This window comes from Diabrotica virgifera, chromosome 5 (assembly GCF_917563875.1).
Source record: "Diabrotica virgifera virgifera chromosome 5, PGI_DIABVI_V3a".
In the NCBI taxonomy this organism is placed as follows: domain Eukaryota; kingdom Metazoa; phylum Arthropoda; class Insecta; order Coleoptera; family Chrysomelidae; genus Diabrotica; species Diabrotica virgifera.
The window spans coordinates 46,887,515-46,905,714 of record NC_065447.1 but is presented as its reverse complement, the minus strand read 5'-3'; the positions used below and the strand labels follow the sequence as shown (position 1 = coordinate 46,905,714).

Sequence of the window (18,200 nt, the reverse complement as noted above, 5' to 3'; positions counted from 1 at the left end):
TTAAACGTGCAGAAAAAAGATTAAATGCGTTAATTAGATTTTAATAATTAATTAATTAGACTTTAATAAATTTTACAGATCTTCGGATATTAATATTTGATGTTAATTAACTTTATTGCCTTCGCGCAATTAAGATGTGTGTGGAATATTCGATTCCAATTCTAATTATCCCTTTTAAATTAAAACACAAAATATTGGCCATTGTTTGTATCTTAATGAATAATAAAGTTACAATGTTAAAGTATAAAGAAAAGGCCAATAATTGAATAGAAGCATTTGTGTTTCAGGAACTAACAGGATGAAACTTAATTTAGTTATCTTTATAGGGATCTGCATTATTTGTGGTATTCGATACAGCGAAGCTGGCTGCTGCCCAAAACCTAAACCTGTCGAGATTACTGAGTAAGTGTATATTATAGGATTTTAGAATACTGTTACCTACTATACTATTTAACTAGATTTTTTCTTATTTTATACAGCAATATTACAAAGAAATATGTTGAAGTACTATTATTTAATGTTAATAAATTACCAAAAAAAAATTTTCATAATTTGATAAAAAAAAAATCATTGAAATTTATCGTTTAACGGATGTATAATTTGTCAGATATAAACTTTATAATTTTCAATTTGCTGTCTCTTAGATAATTTGATCTATCATAATCATCATCATCATCATCCTCATCATACTCATCATCATCAATCAGCCTTCATCTGTCCATTATTTAACATATGTCTCATCCAGATATTTTTATCATTTTCTGTTCTACGAATCTGCTATCCAATTGGTCACAATTTTTTGAGGTCATCGGTCCATCACGTTGTAGATATTGCCCGACTTTGCTTGCCTGTCCACGATCTCCACTCAAGCATTTTTTTTTTTTCATCCCTCGCATCTGTATATTTCTTCTTCTTCATGTACCATGTCCTTTCAGAACGTTGGTTACCATCATAGCTATCTTAATTTTATTCACTGCCACCCTAAATATAGCATGCTTGTATCAACACCATACCAATCACGCAAGTTTTTCAACCATGAGGTTCTTCTTCATGCCCGCTATTTTTCCTTGCATGATATTTTGTAGCAACCTACATTTTTGACCTCTCATTACATGTCCAAAATACTCTAACTTTCTCTGCTTGATGCATTTTATGATCTCAGTATTCTTGCTGAGAAACTTTTAAAATTCTTCTATAGCACCACATTTCGAAAACCTCAAGGCGATTTAGATCGATTTTATTCACAGTCCAGGACTGGACATCATAAAGTAAGACCGAGAACACGTAGCAGCGAAGTAGGCGGATCCTCAATGCCAATTTTAGGTCTCTCTTACATAACACCTTAGACATCCTTCTAAAAGCGGCTCTGGCCTGCTCTATCCTAGATTTAATTTCGCCGTGACTTTCTGTCTTCTTCTTAACGTGCCCTATCAAGTCCCCTTGACGTTGGCGATTAACATGGCGAAACTGTCTCTGTCTCGAGCTATTCTAAATAGGTGTTCTGCTTTCTTTATTCCTGTCCACTCCCGGATATTCTTCAACCAAGAGGCCTGCTTTCTACCAATTCCAAGTTGAAGAATATTATACCGGTCTCCCCTTACTACGTGTCCAAAATAGGGCATCTTTCTATATTTGATGTTATCAAGCAGCTCGCGGGTAGCATTTGCTCTCTTAAGGACTGCCACATTTGTCAGCATAGCCGTCCATGGTATTTTCAGAATACGTCTGTGCAGCCACATTTCAAAGGCCTCCAAACGGTTAATGGTGGATATTTTTAATGTCCATGCTTCGACACCATACAAGAGGACTGACCAAATGTAGCATTTAATCATGCGCTTTCGAAGTTGAAGTTGCAAGGTATCATTACAGAAGAATGACCTCATTTTTAAAAATGTGGTGCGGGCTATCTCGATTCTACATTTTATCTCTTTATCTGGATCTAGTTGTTCAGTATTTGACTTTCTGTATTGTTGAGTATTTGACTATGTATTGTTCAGTATTGTTCAGTATTTGACTATGTTGACTTTCTGTATTACAATTAAATTGCTGTCCAAGGTAAACGATTTTATCAACTTGCTCAAGTTTGGTATTATTTACATATATATAGATGGTTTTATATGCTGTGGTTTACTTATTACGAGTACTTTGGTTTTCCGTATGTTGAGATACAGACCTGCCTCCCTAAAACTCTTAACGACACTATCAAGTAGTGTTTGCAGATATTCTTGACTAGAAAGAAGCTAGGACTACTCTATCGTCTGCATAACGCAAATTATTGATGACTTCACCGTTCACAAGTATTCCTTCTTGTTTTTCAGAAAGTGCTTTTCTGAAAATTCTTTCGGAGTAAACGTTGAATAGCAGGGTGTCAAGAGGTTAATTAATTAGGACCTAATTAATTAACCCACTTACCATCTGTGGGAGTCATATGTTACCCTAAGGCCGCATCCATAGGAATTTTATCCATCCTTTGGATTTTAGGATGTTTATATTTATATAAGACTTTTATTCTATTCGTAAAAGGTTTCAACCTTTGTATTTTTGGGTGGCTCACCATGTTCTTGTAACACTGATGATGCTCTTGCTATAGAGCGAAAACGTTTTGTTTCTATGTTTGTAGCCCTATAGTGGCTTTTTATACTAATATACCTTTTACCAGAACAAAATTTTTTTATTAAATTTTGCAAATATTTTTTTAATTATTTATTTATAGAGGTATTCAATAAAATATTCTGATTATGAGATAACAATATAAATAAATCTAAAACGTCATTTTCGTAAAAAAATTAATAATGAGTGGCTCTTTCTCGAATTTCTTACACACTCAGTTATTCTGTGGGGCATTGATCGAATAAAGTGGTCTAAACCATATTATTGCAAAATACTCATACAGATTCTTTTTATGGCGTGCAAGAGGTCTTCTTAGTTTATTGGAGGACGTGGCAATCTATTTAAGTTTCGACCTACCAGATCCCATAGAGATTCGATGGGTGACAAATAAGCTGATCTTGATGGTCATTTTAAAGTGTCTATGCCAGATTATTGAATGAACTCCATGATTTCACGGTCATTATGAGGCTTTGCGTTATCCTGTTGAAATATCTCATTTGGAATTTTTTGTAGATATCAGATAATGTTGTTTGTTTCTGTGATGAATCTTGGTTTTGTTTGAGTGAATCACTCATGTAAATGACAGATTTTAAGTCATTATTTGGAAGTAAAAAAGTGGTACATTAGATAACTTCAATTTTTGCGAAAAAATTTTAAAAAATGAAAAATTAATTTTATTTATTTATACTTTTAGCGCAAATATTGCAGCTGTTGGAGATTGTTTAAAAGGTTTAGTGAACACATATCGAAATCAAGATCGAATAAAGAAGATCATTATTGAAAGGTAAGTTATGAAGTTATTGGAAAAGATTGTCCCCTCTTTAGGATATGTGCTATAACGAAAAATAAATGCTAGCTGGCAAAAGCATACTTAGCTAAAAAGAAAATAAATAAAATGCAAATTAAGTAAGTACAGAAGAAATATACAACAAACCAATTGATTATAGTCTGACCTGTTTATAACTATTATAATGGTAGGGGAGCCTAAGCGCGGATTTTTGCAGTTACTCGAGCTCGTCAGATTATGGCATGGGGAGAAATCTTGTACCCTGTAAATTTACCACTACCAAATATTGAATCTTAATACAGGGGAGTTCGTTAAGAGGGTCCAAAAGAAACATATATCCTTAGAAAAACTCGAAATAGTCAGATTAAGATAAGGTAAGTTAAGTACATGCAGAATAGTGTACATTTAAAAAATCTGACGGTTTGAGCGGGGCGTAAGGAAATGGGTAGTCACAAAGTTTCACGAGGAAAAAGCGAATGTTTCGAGAAATAAACGTTAGATCAAAAAACTAAAAAATACGTGTTTAATATTGTTCAGAAAGGGCGTGGGGTTACTTAAAAAGATTAAATTGGAGTCTTCATTTTTTATTGTAGATTTGGATTTCTTAAGTAAAAATAAGTAACTTTTATTCAAGACATTTTTTCGAATTATGAATAGATGTCGCTATAATAGGAAAAACGATTGGTGTAAATGAAAAATTAAATTAAAAAATGGAAAGTGTTCGCTTAAATGGAAAACTTTACTTACCCTTTTTTGGTTTAAGGACCTAATCTTCAAAACCCAATAGATCCAAATACCCTATTAATTTTTCGCGTTTTAAAGTCCTTAAGAAATACTGATGTTATATTCACTATATCTATATGCCATAATTTCGGAGTTACTGCTACATTTATTAGAAAAAAATTAAACTGATTATAAAAATCAATTTTTTCGTTCCGGATAGACTTAAGGTTATATGGATCATTAGGAGCAAAAAGGTCTTGTGTAATTTTCCTCCAAAGTTAATAGTTTCCGAGTTATAAACAATTTAAAACCAAAAAAATCGGAAAATGATGATTTTCTAGGTTTAAAAACACAAGTAAAAAATATTATTTTTAAAATTGCAAAGTACCTAAATTTCAGTTAAAACGTTATTGTATCAGATACTGATAAGTGATTTCTACTTGTTTCATTTTAAAATATTGTTTTTTTAGTTGCTAATGCAGCTCGATAGCCCGTATTCTCATATAGGCTTCATTAACAATTAAGGAAACAATATTTTAGAATAAAACGTGCCAAAAGTTCTTATAAAGATCTAATAGAAAAAGGTTTGAGCTTGAAATTAGGCAGTTCATAATTTTAAAAATTATTATTTTTTTTTACTTGTGTTTTTGAACCTTAAAAATCGTCATTTTTCGATTGTTTTCAGTTTTAAATTGTTTATAAGTCGGAAACGATTAACTTTAGAGAAAACTTACAAAAAATTACTTTTTGTTCCCAATGATCCAAAGAACTTAAAATAATGTCTACCTGAGCCGAAAAAAAATGGATTTTATAATTTATTAAATTTTTTTTAATAAATGTAGCAATAACTCCGAAATTATGGCATTTAGATATAGAGAATATGTACATATAACACAAAAAAATATGTATACAGTATTTCTTAGGGACCTCAAAACCCAAAATATATACAGGCAAGTCACTTGCTGTTGCGTTTAGTAAATTTCAATTTCCGACTTATCATCGACTTACTTCGTATGCTTTAAATGATGACGCACTGGTAAAGATTCAGGGACTCAACTGCACAACTGCAACTCAAGACCGATTTCTAGTGTTAACGTCAAGAAAACAACGAATAATTACTGCACCTGAATTGGTTAGCGACTTGCACCGGGACACCAGGTAACCGTAGGATATAATAGTGTAAGGAATCATCTCCATGAAGCCAATCTCCTCAGTTGAAGACCATTGAGATGTCGGACATCTTGGTTTTTAAAGCACCCTAATATATCTGTGTAGATGTTGGCATTGAATCCGACCCGGGCCGACCGTCACATGTAACACCGTTGTCGTATCCTCTATTTTTTCATACTATCACGTTACAATAATTTTTTGTGATATTATATTTGTGTGTGAAATGTATCATTTTTGTGTATTTTAGGTATTTTCTAATATGTTGGCCCTACACCGAAAGGTACTAATGGGTCTACTGATTAAGTAAAGTAAAGTTCTAATATGTTATGTATATATAGGTTTTTACTTGATTATTTTAAATCATTGTGACGTTTAACTTGCTAGAAACCTTGTTGCTAGAAATATTGTGTACCTAATGTGTTAAAAGTAAATAATTTTGAAACACCAATTAAGTAAAGTTTATTATGTTGTTGTTTTCACCAATTTTGAAAAAATGTGAAAACATTGAATTGTCCACGTCCGTCTGTCCGTCCGTCCGTCTTGTCTGTCTGTTTGCAAACTCAACTCCTTCGTTATTATACCAGGTAGAATGACAAATGAGGTGTCAAATGAAAGCTTATCCAAGGATGGTACTAAAGGTGAGAAATTTAACCTAGGCTGTCTGTCCATCTGTCTGTCCGACCGCGTATATGATTCCTTCGTCACTGTACCAGGTAGAATGACAAATGAGGTGTCAAATGAAAGCTTATAATCCAAGGATGGTACTAAAGATGAGAAGTTTGACATAGGCTGTCTGTCCGCCTGTCCTTCCGACCTGGTATAGTGACGGAGGAGTTATATTCGCGGACAGACAGACAGACGGACAGACAACCTAGGTCTAATTTCTCACCTTTACTACTATCCTTGGATTATAAACTTTCAGTTGACACCTCATTTGTCATTCTACCTGGTATAGTGACGGATGAGTTATATTCGTGGTTGGACGGACAGGCGGACAGACAGCCTATGTCAAATTTCTCACCTTTAGTACCATCCTTGTATTATAAGCTTTCATTTGACACCTCATTTGTCATTCTACCTGGTATAGTAACGGAGGAGTTATATTCGCGGTCGGACGGACAGGCGGACAGATAACCTATGTCAAATTTCTCACTCTCAGTACCATCCTTGGATTATAAGCTTTCATTTGACACCTCATTTGTCATTTTACCTGGTACAGTAACGGAGGAGTTATATTCGCGGTGAGACATATGGACAGACAACCTAGGTCTAATTTCTTACCTTTAGTACTATCCTTGGATTATAAGCTTTAATTTGACACCTCATTTATCATTATACCTAGTATAATGACGGAGAAGTAAATATTATTATTCTATTATTCTTGTAGGTATATTTAACATTGATTGAAATTATGAAAGAAATATATAGAAAACAGCATGGCAACACTGTGATGCACAAACATAAAAATGCAGCCACATTCAGCTGTGCCAGCTGTGCGTTACATAGGGTGCTTTAAAAGCCAAGATGTCCGAGATGTCTACGTATCTCCAGAGGCAATCGCGCTGCAAGATTAGAAAGGTGACAAGAATATCAAAAGTGGGATCTAAATGATTGGGCTATAGTTTTATTCTACAACTAATCTAGATTTGGAATACATCCAGATTCTCGACGAGTAAGATGGTAAAGACCATCTGGAAATTTAGAACACTTACGACATGTCCAGAAAATTTACACATACAGCTTGCACAGTAATGGTACCTATGGAGTGGAATAATATACGGTGGAAGAACGTACGTCGTTTTTTCAGACCGCATCCTTATAGCTCACCAGTACCTCGACATCATTCTACAACCTATCGCTCGTGCCAGACAGTGACAGACTGGCTTACCAACGACGGTATTCATGTGTTGCCTTGGCCAGAACAATTTCCCGACCTAAATCCCACTGACCATGTATAAAACATGCTTCAGCGAAGAATTAGTCCACATAGGGATACACTCCGTTTCGTTTCCGAGAAGGTCTGATAGGATCAACACGTGATTTGTGTCCACCGCTTTACACAAGCCACTCGTATATGTTATTAACAATTATTATTAATCCGTGTTAGAGTTGGACCGAACGAGTCACCGAATGATTGCCGGTATAAGCAATCCCCCACTTATTGACCAACGGCTTCGGGCGGATGAGTTGGTGAGTGGTAGGGTACTCTGTTGTCCTGAGACCGAGAAATCGGTCTCAAAGGCGGAGGAACCAGGAAATGGTCAACGGCATCAGGATGTAGAAGGCCAGGAGAAACCACTACATTAAAGATCCTTGTGGATATCTCTAGTACAGCTTCCCATGACAGATAAGGAAACTATACATACATTTAATGATCATGGACTTCGGAATCCAAGATCCGGCAGGGGAGGAAGATCACAACCAGACCACGGGGCCTCTCAGGTCGTCAACACACGAAAACCACGTGTCGTGGAAATTCACAAGATAGCTACGTGGAACGTAACAACTATGTTTGAAGGTGCAAAATTACAAAATATTCAGCTAGAAATGGCCAGATTAGACATTTCTATCCTAGATATATGCGAGACGAAATGGCTAGGGTCAAACATATTTGAGAGTAATGGATACATTGTATACCACTCGGGAAAGGCAGAAGGACCCAGACGTAACGGAGTCGCAATCATTGTTAAAGAAGAGATTCGTAACTGTATCCGAAATTTCGTCCCCTTCAATGATCGTATCATGATGATTCAGCTGCAAAATAAACTGCTGAATATTAATATAATACAAGTCTATGCACCAACAGCTGACAAACCAGATGAAGAAATTGAGCAATTCTACAGCGAAATTAAACAAATTCTCCGGAGCACAAAAAAACATGAAGCTACAATTATTATGGGAGACTTCAACTCAAAAGTTGGTGCCGAAGTCACACAGGATATAACCGGAAAGTATGGACTTGGAGAAAGGAACAAAAGAGGGCAAAGACTAATACAGTTCTGCCAAGAAGAGAAATGCATTATAGCAAATACTTTGTTTCAGCAACCTAAAAGACGACTATATACCTGGAAATTTCCAGCTGATCAAGAGGGGAAGATAGTCAGAAATCAAATTGACTACATTATCATTAATAGAAGGTTTAGAAACAGTATTACATCTGCAAAAATATACCCAAGTGCAGACGCAGCAACTAACCATAATCTGCTCTGTGCTGGATTCAAACTAAAACTAAAAAGAATAAAAGCCCCCACAACGCAGAAGAAACCTAATACTCGACTCCTAAGAAATGCCGTAATAGCAGATGAGTTCGGAAATAAGATAAATCGTGAGATAAAAAAAAAGTTAGAAAGATCTGAACAAGAAAATATCGGTCAAAATCTAGATATCATGAATTCCGCCATGGTCACCATAGCAAACGAAGTTTTGAAACCAGAAAAAGACACAATAAAGAAAAAGGATTGGATGACCGATAAAATACTAGACCTTATTCAACAAAGAAGAAATTTGAATATATCGACAAATATATATATATCGACAAATATATCGACTTATATCGACAAATAAGATACGAGGTTAAGCGAGCAAAAGAGGACTGGATGGAACAAAGATGTCGTGAAATGGAAGAACTACAAAGAAAACATGACGAGTTTAATATACATAAAAAGATTAAAGAAATTACCTACACTCAGAGAAAAAGAACTCCTCACTTTATGAGAAACTCCAAAGGTAACATAATTCTCGACTTGGATGAAAAAAAGGAAGAATGGACTAACTATATAAAAGAGCTCTTCCTGGATACGAGGCCACCACTTAACACCACAAAGTATACGAATACTGGTCCTAGTATTTTAAAAGCGGAAGTAGAGAAAGCCATCAAACAGAGCAAAAATGGGAAATCTCAAGGCCCTGACCAAATACCATCAGACTGGCTCAAACTTCTGGATGACGACAATGTCTCACAATTAACAAACATTTATAACCATATATACGAGACTGGAATGATGCCACAGATATGGTTGGAGTCTACATTTATTCCACTCCCAAAAAAAACCTAATACATCATCATGTAAAGACTTTAGACTAATTAGCTCATGAGCCACTCTCTCAAGCTACTTCTTAAGATAATTCTTAATAGAATCAAGCAGAAATGTGAAGAGACAATGGGAAACAAACAATTCGGTTTCAGAGAAGGATTGGGAACAAGGGAAGCTTTGTTCTCAATGTTAACATTACTTCAACGATCATGGGAAGTACAGAAACCAATTTATGTCTGCTTTATAGATTTTGAGAAGGCGTTTGATAGAGTTCAACATGATAGGTTGTTTGAATATCTAAAAATGATTGGAATAGATGATAAAGATCTGAGACTTTTACAACATCTATATTGGAATCAAGAAGCTTCTATTCTGGTAGACGGCAAAGAAACAGACAAAATTTGCATTCAAATAGGTGTCAGACCGGGTTGTGTGTTATCCCCAACTTTGTTTAACGTATACTCAGAAATAATTTTTAATGAAGCCTTGGAAGGACAATGTGGAGTTCGAATCGGGGGATAAACTATTAACAACATCAGATATGCAGACGACACCGCGATCATGGCTGAAAATATCGAAGATCTTCAATTCCTTATTGATCGAGTAACTAGAGAATGCTCCAATAACGGACTTAACATAAATGCAACAAAGACAAAGTTACTTGTGGTTAGTAAACAAGACGTCGGCCCTATGCAACTAATTGTCAGTGATGAATCAATAACAAAAGTTAACCATTTTAAATACCTAGGATGTTGGATAAACGAGACACTAAATCCGGATGAAGAAATTAAAACTCGTATAGAAATTACAAGAGGAGCATTTATGAAACTTAGATCTATTCTGAGCAACTCTCAGCTGAACTTACAACTAAGAATCAAGTTCCTAAAATGTTATGTGTATCCTGTATTACTATATGGATGTGAAACCTGGATCATGAAGGTTAACATGATGAACAAATTAGAAGCCTTTGAGATGTGGTCGTATCGTAGAATGCTCAGAATATCTTGGGTTCAACGCATTTCAAACAGAGAAGTCTTAAACAGAGTAGGTCAAGGCGAAGGTGAAAAAGAGGAATTGGTCGAAAGAAAAATTCATGGCTCCGAAACCTTCGTCAATGGACTGGCTTATCAGCAGATCAATTGTTACATGCCGCACAAGATCGAGAACGATATCGGCAAATTGTTATGGAAGCTACCCACGTCTAAATTTGGGCACGGTACTTAAAGAAGAAGAAGGAGTTGGACCAATAACGCTACACACGTCTCGACCCGACATATTGAGAGGCGAGTACCCCCGACAAGCGGCCTGTTGGAATAATACGTTCACCCGACTAAATTCGTCAGCCCGATTGTCGGGTACAACATTTTTGTCGTACAACAAGCCTACACGCACCTAACGTTGTCAGACCCGACAGTAGGGGGGTCGGGTCGGGGCTAGTGTAAGCCTTTTAAGGAACCCTCCTGGGGGATACAGCACACACAGTAGGAAGAAATTTTATCTCTTTCCTTACAGAATCTAATCATGAGAGCAATTATTATTATACTTTATTTTGCTACTTAAAACAAATGCTTGTTATTCTGTACTGTGTTCAGGGCTCTGTTTGGTTTATTATTACAAGAAACAGTATTTTTCCGGGCTATTTTTCCGTAGCACCAAAAAAATAATTTAATAAATGTAATTTTTACTTACCCACTTTAATTTTTTTAGAGTTACAACTATAAAAGAAAAATTCATAGTAACTGTTCAAACACGTGGTCTATTCTCAGGCTTCCAGAATATAATCAGAAACTTCTATAATGGGGCGGCATCCATAATTCATTTATTACTACCTCGTAATAAAGATCTTTTCGATGTAAGTATGTTTTGTTGGATGTAATTCATGAAGGTACTGACCTGTTCAGAGTTCGATCTTTAACTAAGACTAAGGTTTACCAAGTGCTACCTACGGTCGGTGCTGCTATATGGCGTAGAGGGCGGGACACTCAAAGCAAGGGATATAAAAAAGCCTTCGAAATGTGGCTTTATCGCCGTATCCTAAAGATACTATGGACGGCGAAGGTCACAAATGTAGATGTCCTTATGATAATCAACCAAGAGCGCCAACTTTTTGAAACCATTAAGAAAAGAAAACGGCGTACCTAGGTATCTGGGTCACATCATGCGAAACGAAAAATACCAGTTCCTTCAACTTATAATGAGGGTAAAATTGAAGGGAAGAGTGGAATAGGACTCAAAGAAAATGTTCTGGCTCCAAAACATAAGGCAATGGACAGGGATTAACGACATACAATCTCTGATACACATTGCAAGAAACAGAAAGTTAATAATCCAATAGTGTATTTGCAGCTGAATAAGAAGAAATATGTTTTCAACAGATATATTTATATAATTATTTAAAAATAATGTGTTTTTTTCTAAATTTATAAACAAGTATATGGAGTAATTCGTTATTATCTTAGCAACATAAGTCTGCAAAGCTATGGAATAAACTAATTATTTAGAAACAGATGACTTTTTAAAAAAATTTTAAAACACGTCAATTTTACTTTTTAAATGAACATAGACTGCTATATATGTATGAAACATTATATCGTTAGTGTTAGAGTAATCACATAATCGACAATTAACCTTAAAATTCTCCTAAGCCACTTTTCAACGATGCAGTTTCAACGTGACTTGGGCAGCAGAAGAAAAACTTAGTGTTGTGTTCAAAAACAAAAAGATACCAATTAATCAAAAGAAATGGGTATTAAACAGTTGTATTCTACCAGTTATACCTAAGGAATGGAGACTGTGATACTTATAGAGTTATCAGCCAATAGATTAAGGGCCGGTTGTTCGAACGCTAATCAAAAATTATCATTATCAATATTTAATTACTGTCACAACTGTCAATGTCAACTTTGATTGGGTTGCTGAAAACATAATTATTGATTACAATTATGAAATTAGTTAATCAATTATGTTAATAATTGTTATGTTAATTGATTAACTAATCTCATAGTTATAATTAATTATGTTTTCAGCAACCCAACCAAAGTTGATATTGACAGTTGGTGACAGTAATTAAATATTTGATAGTGAATCATTGTTGATTAGCGTTCGAACAACCGGCCCTTAGAACAACACAGAGGGTCATCGAACGAGGTGTGTTGTGAGTATCACTGAGAGAACATAATATATCTACTAAATTAGAAGGTGCGAAGCAGGACGAAGGCGGAAGATGTAATTATTGGAAGAACTGCAAAAATGAAATGGAAGTGGGTAGGGTACATAGCACGACCAAAAAAATTAAAGGTGGATATTGTACACTCGTAGTGGATGAAGCTCTTAAACATGATATCTAGACGACGACACCATATAGCACAGAAACTGGCACCAAATAGCACAAAACAGAGAAGAGAGGAAAACTCATGGGGACAACTTTATCAAGGTTGGGTTGCAAACAGGCCGAAGAAGAAGATCTGTAGTAATTCGTTATTATCTTAGTATAATACACAGTATTATGCAAAATTATATTATTCTTGTATTATATTTTATTCTATCTCAGAGACCACCATTATACTTTTACGTACATTTCACCCTCTTGGGCTCGTCAGAGAGATCTATGGTCTGATCAGAATCATAAAGAATACAAAGTGTGTCCCTAAGCAAAATTATAAAAATTATTCGTTTTCTGCCGAATAGTTCTCTAAAAGTTTTCCCGTGAATGCAACCGACGCAAATATTTTTCAGCCTCAGTGCATGACAGTTATAGCATGACAATTAGCAATTAAAATTAAGAGGAAACAGTAGCGATCAACAGGTAGCGAAAACGCGTTCCAAGATTGCGGCTGTAATTTTAAATATTTTTTCGAGATATTTGGCACACGTATTCGTAATATAATAAAGAATGGCGGTACAGAGCCCAATTTGAAAAATATATTAATATGTGGAAATTACTCTGTAATTAAATACAATATTAAAAAAACGAGCCTGTACCGCCATTAAGAAGAACAAAAAATATGCTTTCTTCAAATAAACTTTTTTATCCGATGCCTATATTTTGTGTCATTTTGGAACTATGTACTAATGAAATAAAAAATTTTAGTAGTTCCAAAATGACACAAAATCTAGGCATCGGATAAAAAAGTTTATTTGAAGAAAGTATATTTTTTTGTTCTTCTTAATGGCGGTACAGGCTCGTTTTTTTAATATTGTATTTAATTACAGAGTAATTTCCACATATTAATATATTTTTCAAATTGGGCTCTGTACCGCCATTCTTTATTATATTATGAATAAGTGTGCCAAATATCTCGAAAAAATATTTAAAATTACAGCCGCAATCTTGGAACGCGTTTTTGCTACCTGTTGATCGCTACTGTATCACCTTAAGCGTGAATAATTGTAATTTCGATTAACAAATTTCGAATTCCAATTGTAAGTTTTTTCAAAAAGCGTGGAAGATATGGCTAGATATGGATATGGGAGTAAGCTAAGGCTGTGGGAATCATATTGTAATTATTCGCTTAAATCTTTTGCTCACTCTGCTATTGAATAAATCTGATTAAAACATTGTCTATTTGTGATGAGAACTGGTCTTTTTGTAAATGAGAAAACCTGGTGTTTTGTAAATTTAACGTCAAAAATATTTAGTCATCATCATCATCAATGGCGTTATAATCCTTCGAGAGTCTTTGCCGCGTTTGCTATTGCCTTCCATATTTGTTGGTCCTGTGCCACTATTTCGCATTGTCTCACTCCCATTTTCTCTATAACATCTTCTCTGACTTCATCTTTCCACCTTTTTTTAGGCCATCCTACAGACTTTCTCCCACAGCTATTGTCTGGTTTGATTTTTGGATAGATTTACGTTTGGATCCTCAATTACAACTTTTAAAAACCGGATATCGAATAGTCATGACTAAAAATTTGTTCCCAAAAGCACCAAAAAGTCAAAATAATCTAAAAGCTTTGTACAACTTTCCTCGCTATGCGTGGTTCTGATTATAAGATTTTCTAAGATTTTAACGCCGTTGATGATGATGATGACTAAATATTTTTGAAGTTAAATTTACAAAAACTAACTAATTATTTTAGCATTACAATCAAGATAATTGTTTTGAGGACCAGCAGTTATCACCACGAATAGGCAATGATTTGAACAGAGTTTTTTAAAGCAAAGTGAGCAGAAGATATGAGCGAATAATTATAACATGATTATAAAATTTTTTTATCGAAATTACAATTCACTGAGGCTGAAAAACATTTGCGTCAATTGCATTCATGGGAAAATTTTAAAGAACTATTCGGCAGTAAATATTTCTTGGGGATTTTTTGTCCGGGATTTTTTGTGGGGATATTTTGTCCAAAACAAATTGTGGGGATTATTTGTTCGGAATTTTTTGTGGGGATTTTTTTCGGGGACTATTTGTCCGCTAATTATTTGTGGGGATTATTTGTGGGGATTTTTTGTGGGGATTTTTTTGTTTGGGGATTTTTTGTCCAGGGATAATTTTTGTGGAATTTTTTTCTACGGGATTATTTGTCCGGGGATTATTTGTCCGGACCCCGTCACTACAGCGTCTCAAAGCGAACTATTTGTATAATTTTGCTTAGAGAGACAGTTTGTTATTTTTTTTTGCTTCAGAGCAGACCATACATCTCTCTAAAGAGCCCAAGAGAGTGCAACGCACGTAACAGCATGATGGTCGTCTCTGAAACAGAAAGAGGTATAGACTGTTGTTCAGTTTTTAAAAGTTTAAAATCTGTTGTCAAATAAATTACATATTTTATTTTTAGGTAACCGCTAATACGATGAAGAGAATTTTAAAATACTGTATCCGAAACAACCCATCACTGCTGGATGTCGCGCAAAAAATCGTACTTGCTGGAACATCTATTGCAAGAATAGCATGTGACACTTTTATAAAACAACTCCTACGTAAATAAGTATCTAGATTGAATCGAAATACATTCATTTGTCTAGAATACAGCAAAGTAAACAGTCACACTCATTATATATTTTGACAATAAATTATTTGGAAGTACTTAATTTCTTTGTTTTGTAACTTTAGGCCAGGGTATTAAGACAAAAATATACTCTGTTCGTGACACTTCAGCAGCCAGGGTACTGAAGCGTTTTTTCGACAGGTAATACCTATACGAACAAATTATAGCTATTTCCTGCGTAGGCTCTGGCGGCCATTTTTATTTATAAACAAATAAATGTCAAAAAATGGCATTTCCCCTTTTTTTTCAAATCAACGGAAAACAGTGAAAATTATGATTTTTTTAGTACAAATATCTTCGAGATTATGGAAAAAGCTTTAAAATGACGTATTACAAAGTTTGATATACTCATTTATTGTTAATATAATTGCGAAAAAAATTGGAGTTGCAAAAAAAATATTTTCTCAATAACTGTTGTAAGAATTAGTGTACAGCTTTGAAATTTTTGTCAAATGAGGGTTCTTTAGTGCTTAATATGTGATAAAAATTTCAAAGCGGTTCATTCAATTTTTTAAATTTTATTGAAATTGTTTATCCCAGAGAGCAGTTTTTTTGCAATAACATAAGTCAGAAAAACATGACGTTAGAACCATTCCACAGGTGTCCATTTAATGAAAGAGCATGAGCTACATTTTCAACATGGTTTAAAAAAGAGAATAAAAAATACATTTATTAGTAATAAATAATTATGCAACAGTATCGTCAATTTTTCTTTATAAATTTTTGAATAACTTATTCAAAAAAAAAATAACTTTTTTACCCTGTTTTAAGGGCACAACTACCAAGTAATGTTATCTAAGTATATCATAATTGATAAAAAATTGTAATAAATATGTATAATTTCTTATATAACGATATAAAAAGTTTATAAGGAAAGGTTTACGATACTTTTGCATAATTATTTATTACTAATAAATGCATTTTTTATTCACTTTTTTTAAACCAAGTTAAAAATATAGCTCATGCTCTTTTATTTGACAACTGTGGAATGGTTCTAACGTCATTTTCTTCTGACTTATGTTATTGCAAAAAATGCTCTCTGGGATAAACAATATGAATAATATGAATATGAATAAAATTGAAACAATTTAATGAATCGTTTTGAAATTTTTAACAAATATTTAGCACCAAAGAATCCTTATTTGACAAAAATTTCAAAGCTGTACACTAATTTTTACAAAAGTTATTGCAAAAATTATTTTTTTTGCAATTCCGACATTTTCGGAATTATATTAACAATAAATGAGTATATCAAACTTTGTAAGACGTCATTTTAAAGCTTTTTCCATAATCTCGAAGATATTTGTACTAAAAAAATTCCATTGATTTAAAAAAAAGTAAAAATGCCATTTTTTGACACTTAATTGTTTATAAATAAAAATGGCCGCCAGATCGTACGCAGAAAATAGTGACAATTTGCTCTTATAGGTATTTCCTGTCGAAAAAACGCTTCAGTACCCTGGCTGCTCGAGTGTTATGGAACAAACCTTATTACCCTGGACTACTTATCATATTATACTTTTAACTAAGTATATGTACCTTAGCAGCTGTATTATCAACTATAAGCTGTTTAGTCAACGACCAACCTATGGGATGAAAGTTAGTAATGGCAAAAAGCTAAACCACCTCAGATTTGCTGAAGACATTGTGATTATAGCGAGCTCATTCGAGTAACTGCAAATTATGATTTAGGAACTCGCAGGCAGCTCCCTAGACGTCGCGTCGGCCTAAAAATTAATACGTGAAAAACAAAAATAATGAAAAACACAGATCATCCCAATCGTTCATCGTCAAAATCTAATTTATCAAAAATCGATCATATTCAGTATAAGGCAATACGTATATGTATTAGTGCGTTAAGTCAGCGCCATGTGCTGCAATTCTAGCAGAAGAGCAGGAACCTCCTCTAAACCTTAGAAGAGAATTCTTGTCTAATAAGTTTCTATTAAAGACCAGGACTTTAGACTCACATAAATTATTAAGTAAAATTAACAGTCTCACTGAATATAACTTAACAAATTCTTATTGGAGAATGAAAACTTCTCCCCCTCTTACAGATGCTTATCTAAAAACTAACAACTTTAGCATTAACACTAAACAAATATTACCCATATATAACCTTTCTATTGAGGAAATCGCAATCTTTCCAAAGATCATAAAACCTACATATAGAAACTTACCATGCCAAAACAATAAAATTATAAAATTAATTTTTTCTGAATTTTCTAACTATAAATACATCTATACAGATGGTTCAAAAACATGTAATAGTGTAGGTAACGCTTATTATGTTTCTAATATAAAAAGTGGCAATTCTTTTAGACTACCTAAATGTACACATATCTTCACTGCCGAACTTTATGCTATTGAAAGAGCCCTAACTTACGCGGTTGAACAGAACTTTGGAGACACGGTTATACTATCAGATTCTTTATCTGCTCTTGAGGCAATATCACAACCAATAACCAAAAAAACACAACAATGAGTTGTTATGCCATATTAGAAAGACAATTTCTCGATTTAAAAATAATAGCAGTGACTTGGTCTTTATCTGGGTAAAAGGACATGCCGGAATCAAAGAAAATGAGATAGTGGATGAAATGGCAAAGAATTCAGCAACTTTAAATAAAATAGTAGATGTAACAATCTCCAGCGATTACATTCCAGAATTGCATAAAAAATTAAGAAAGAAATGGGGAAACTATTTGGCTTAAGTTTGTACAAACTTCGAGGAATCCATACACTTACATACACCCACAACTTCCGCAAAATATCCCACATATATTTGATTATCACGTTACACAATTTTATTCCACATCCCTAAGTCGTTTAAGATTAAACCATGGCAATTTTCCTGCACATTTAGCTAAAATAGGAATGCG

General features: G+C 34.1%; 1 protein-coding gene across 1 annotated transcript; it reads left to right on the top strand.

Moving 5' to 3' along the window:
• Positions 1-287: 287 nt before the first annotated feature.
• Positions 288-15,356, top strand: LOC114331193 (uncharacterized). The gene is made up of 4 exons (XM_028280687.2): positions 288-402; positions 3,305-3,394; positions 11,032-11,176; positions 15,109-15,356. The coding sequence occupies exons 1-4, from the start codon at positions 299-301 to the stop codon at positions 15,256-15,258; spliced, it is 489 nt and encodes a 162-aa protein (XP_028136488.1). The 5' UTR covers positions 288-298; the 3' UTR covers positions 15,259-15,356.
• The last annotated feature ends 2,844 nt before the right edge of the window (positions 15,357-18,200 follow it).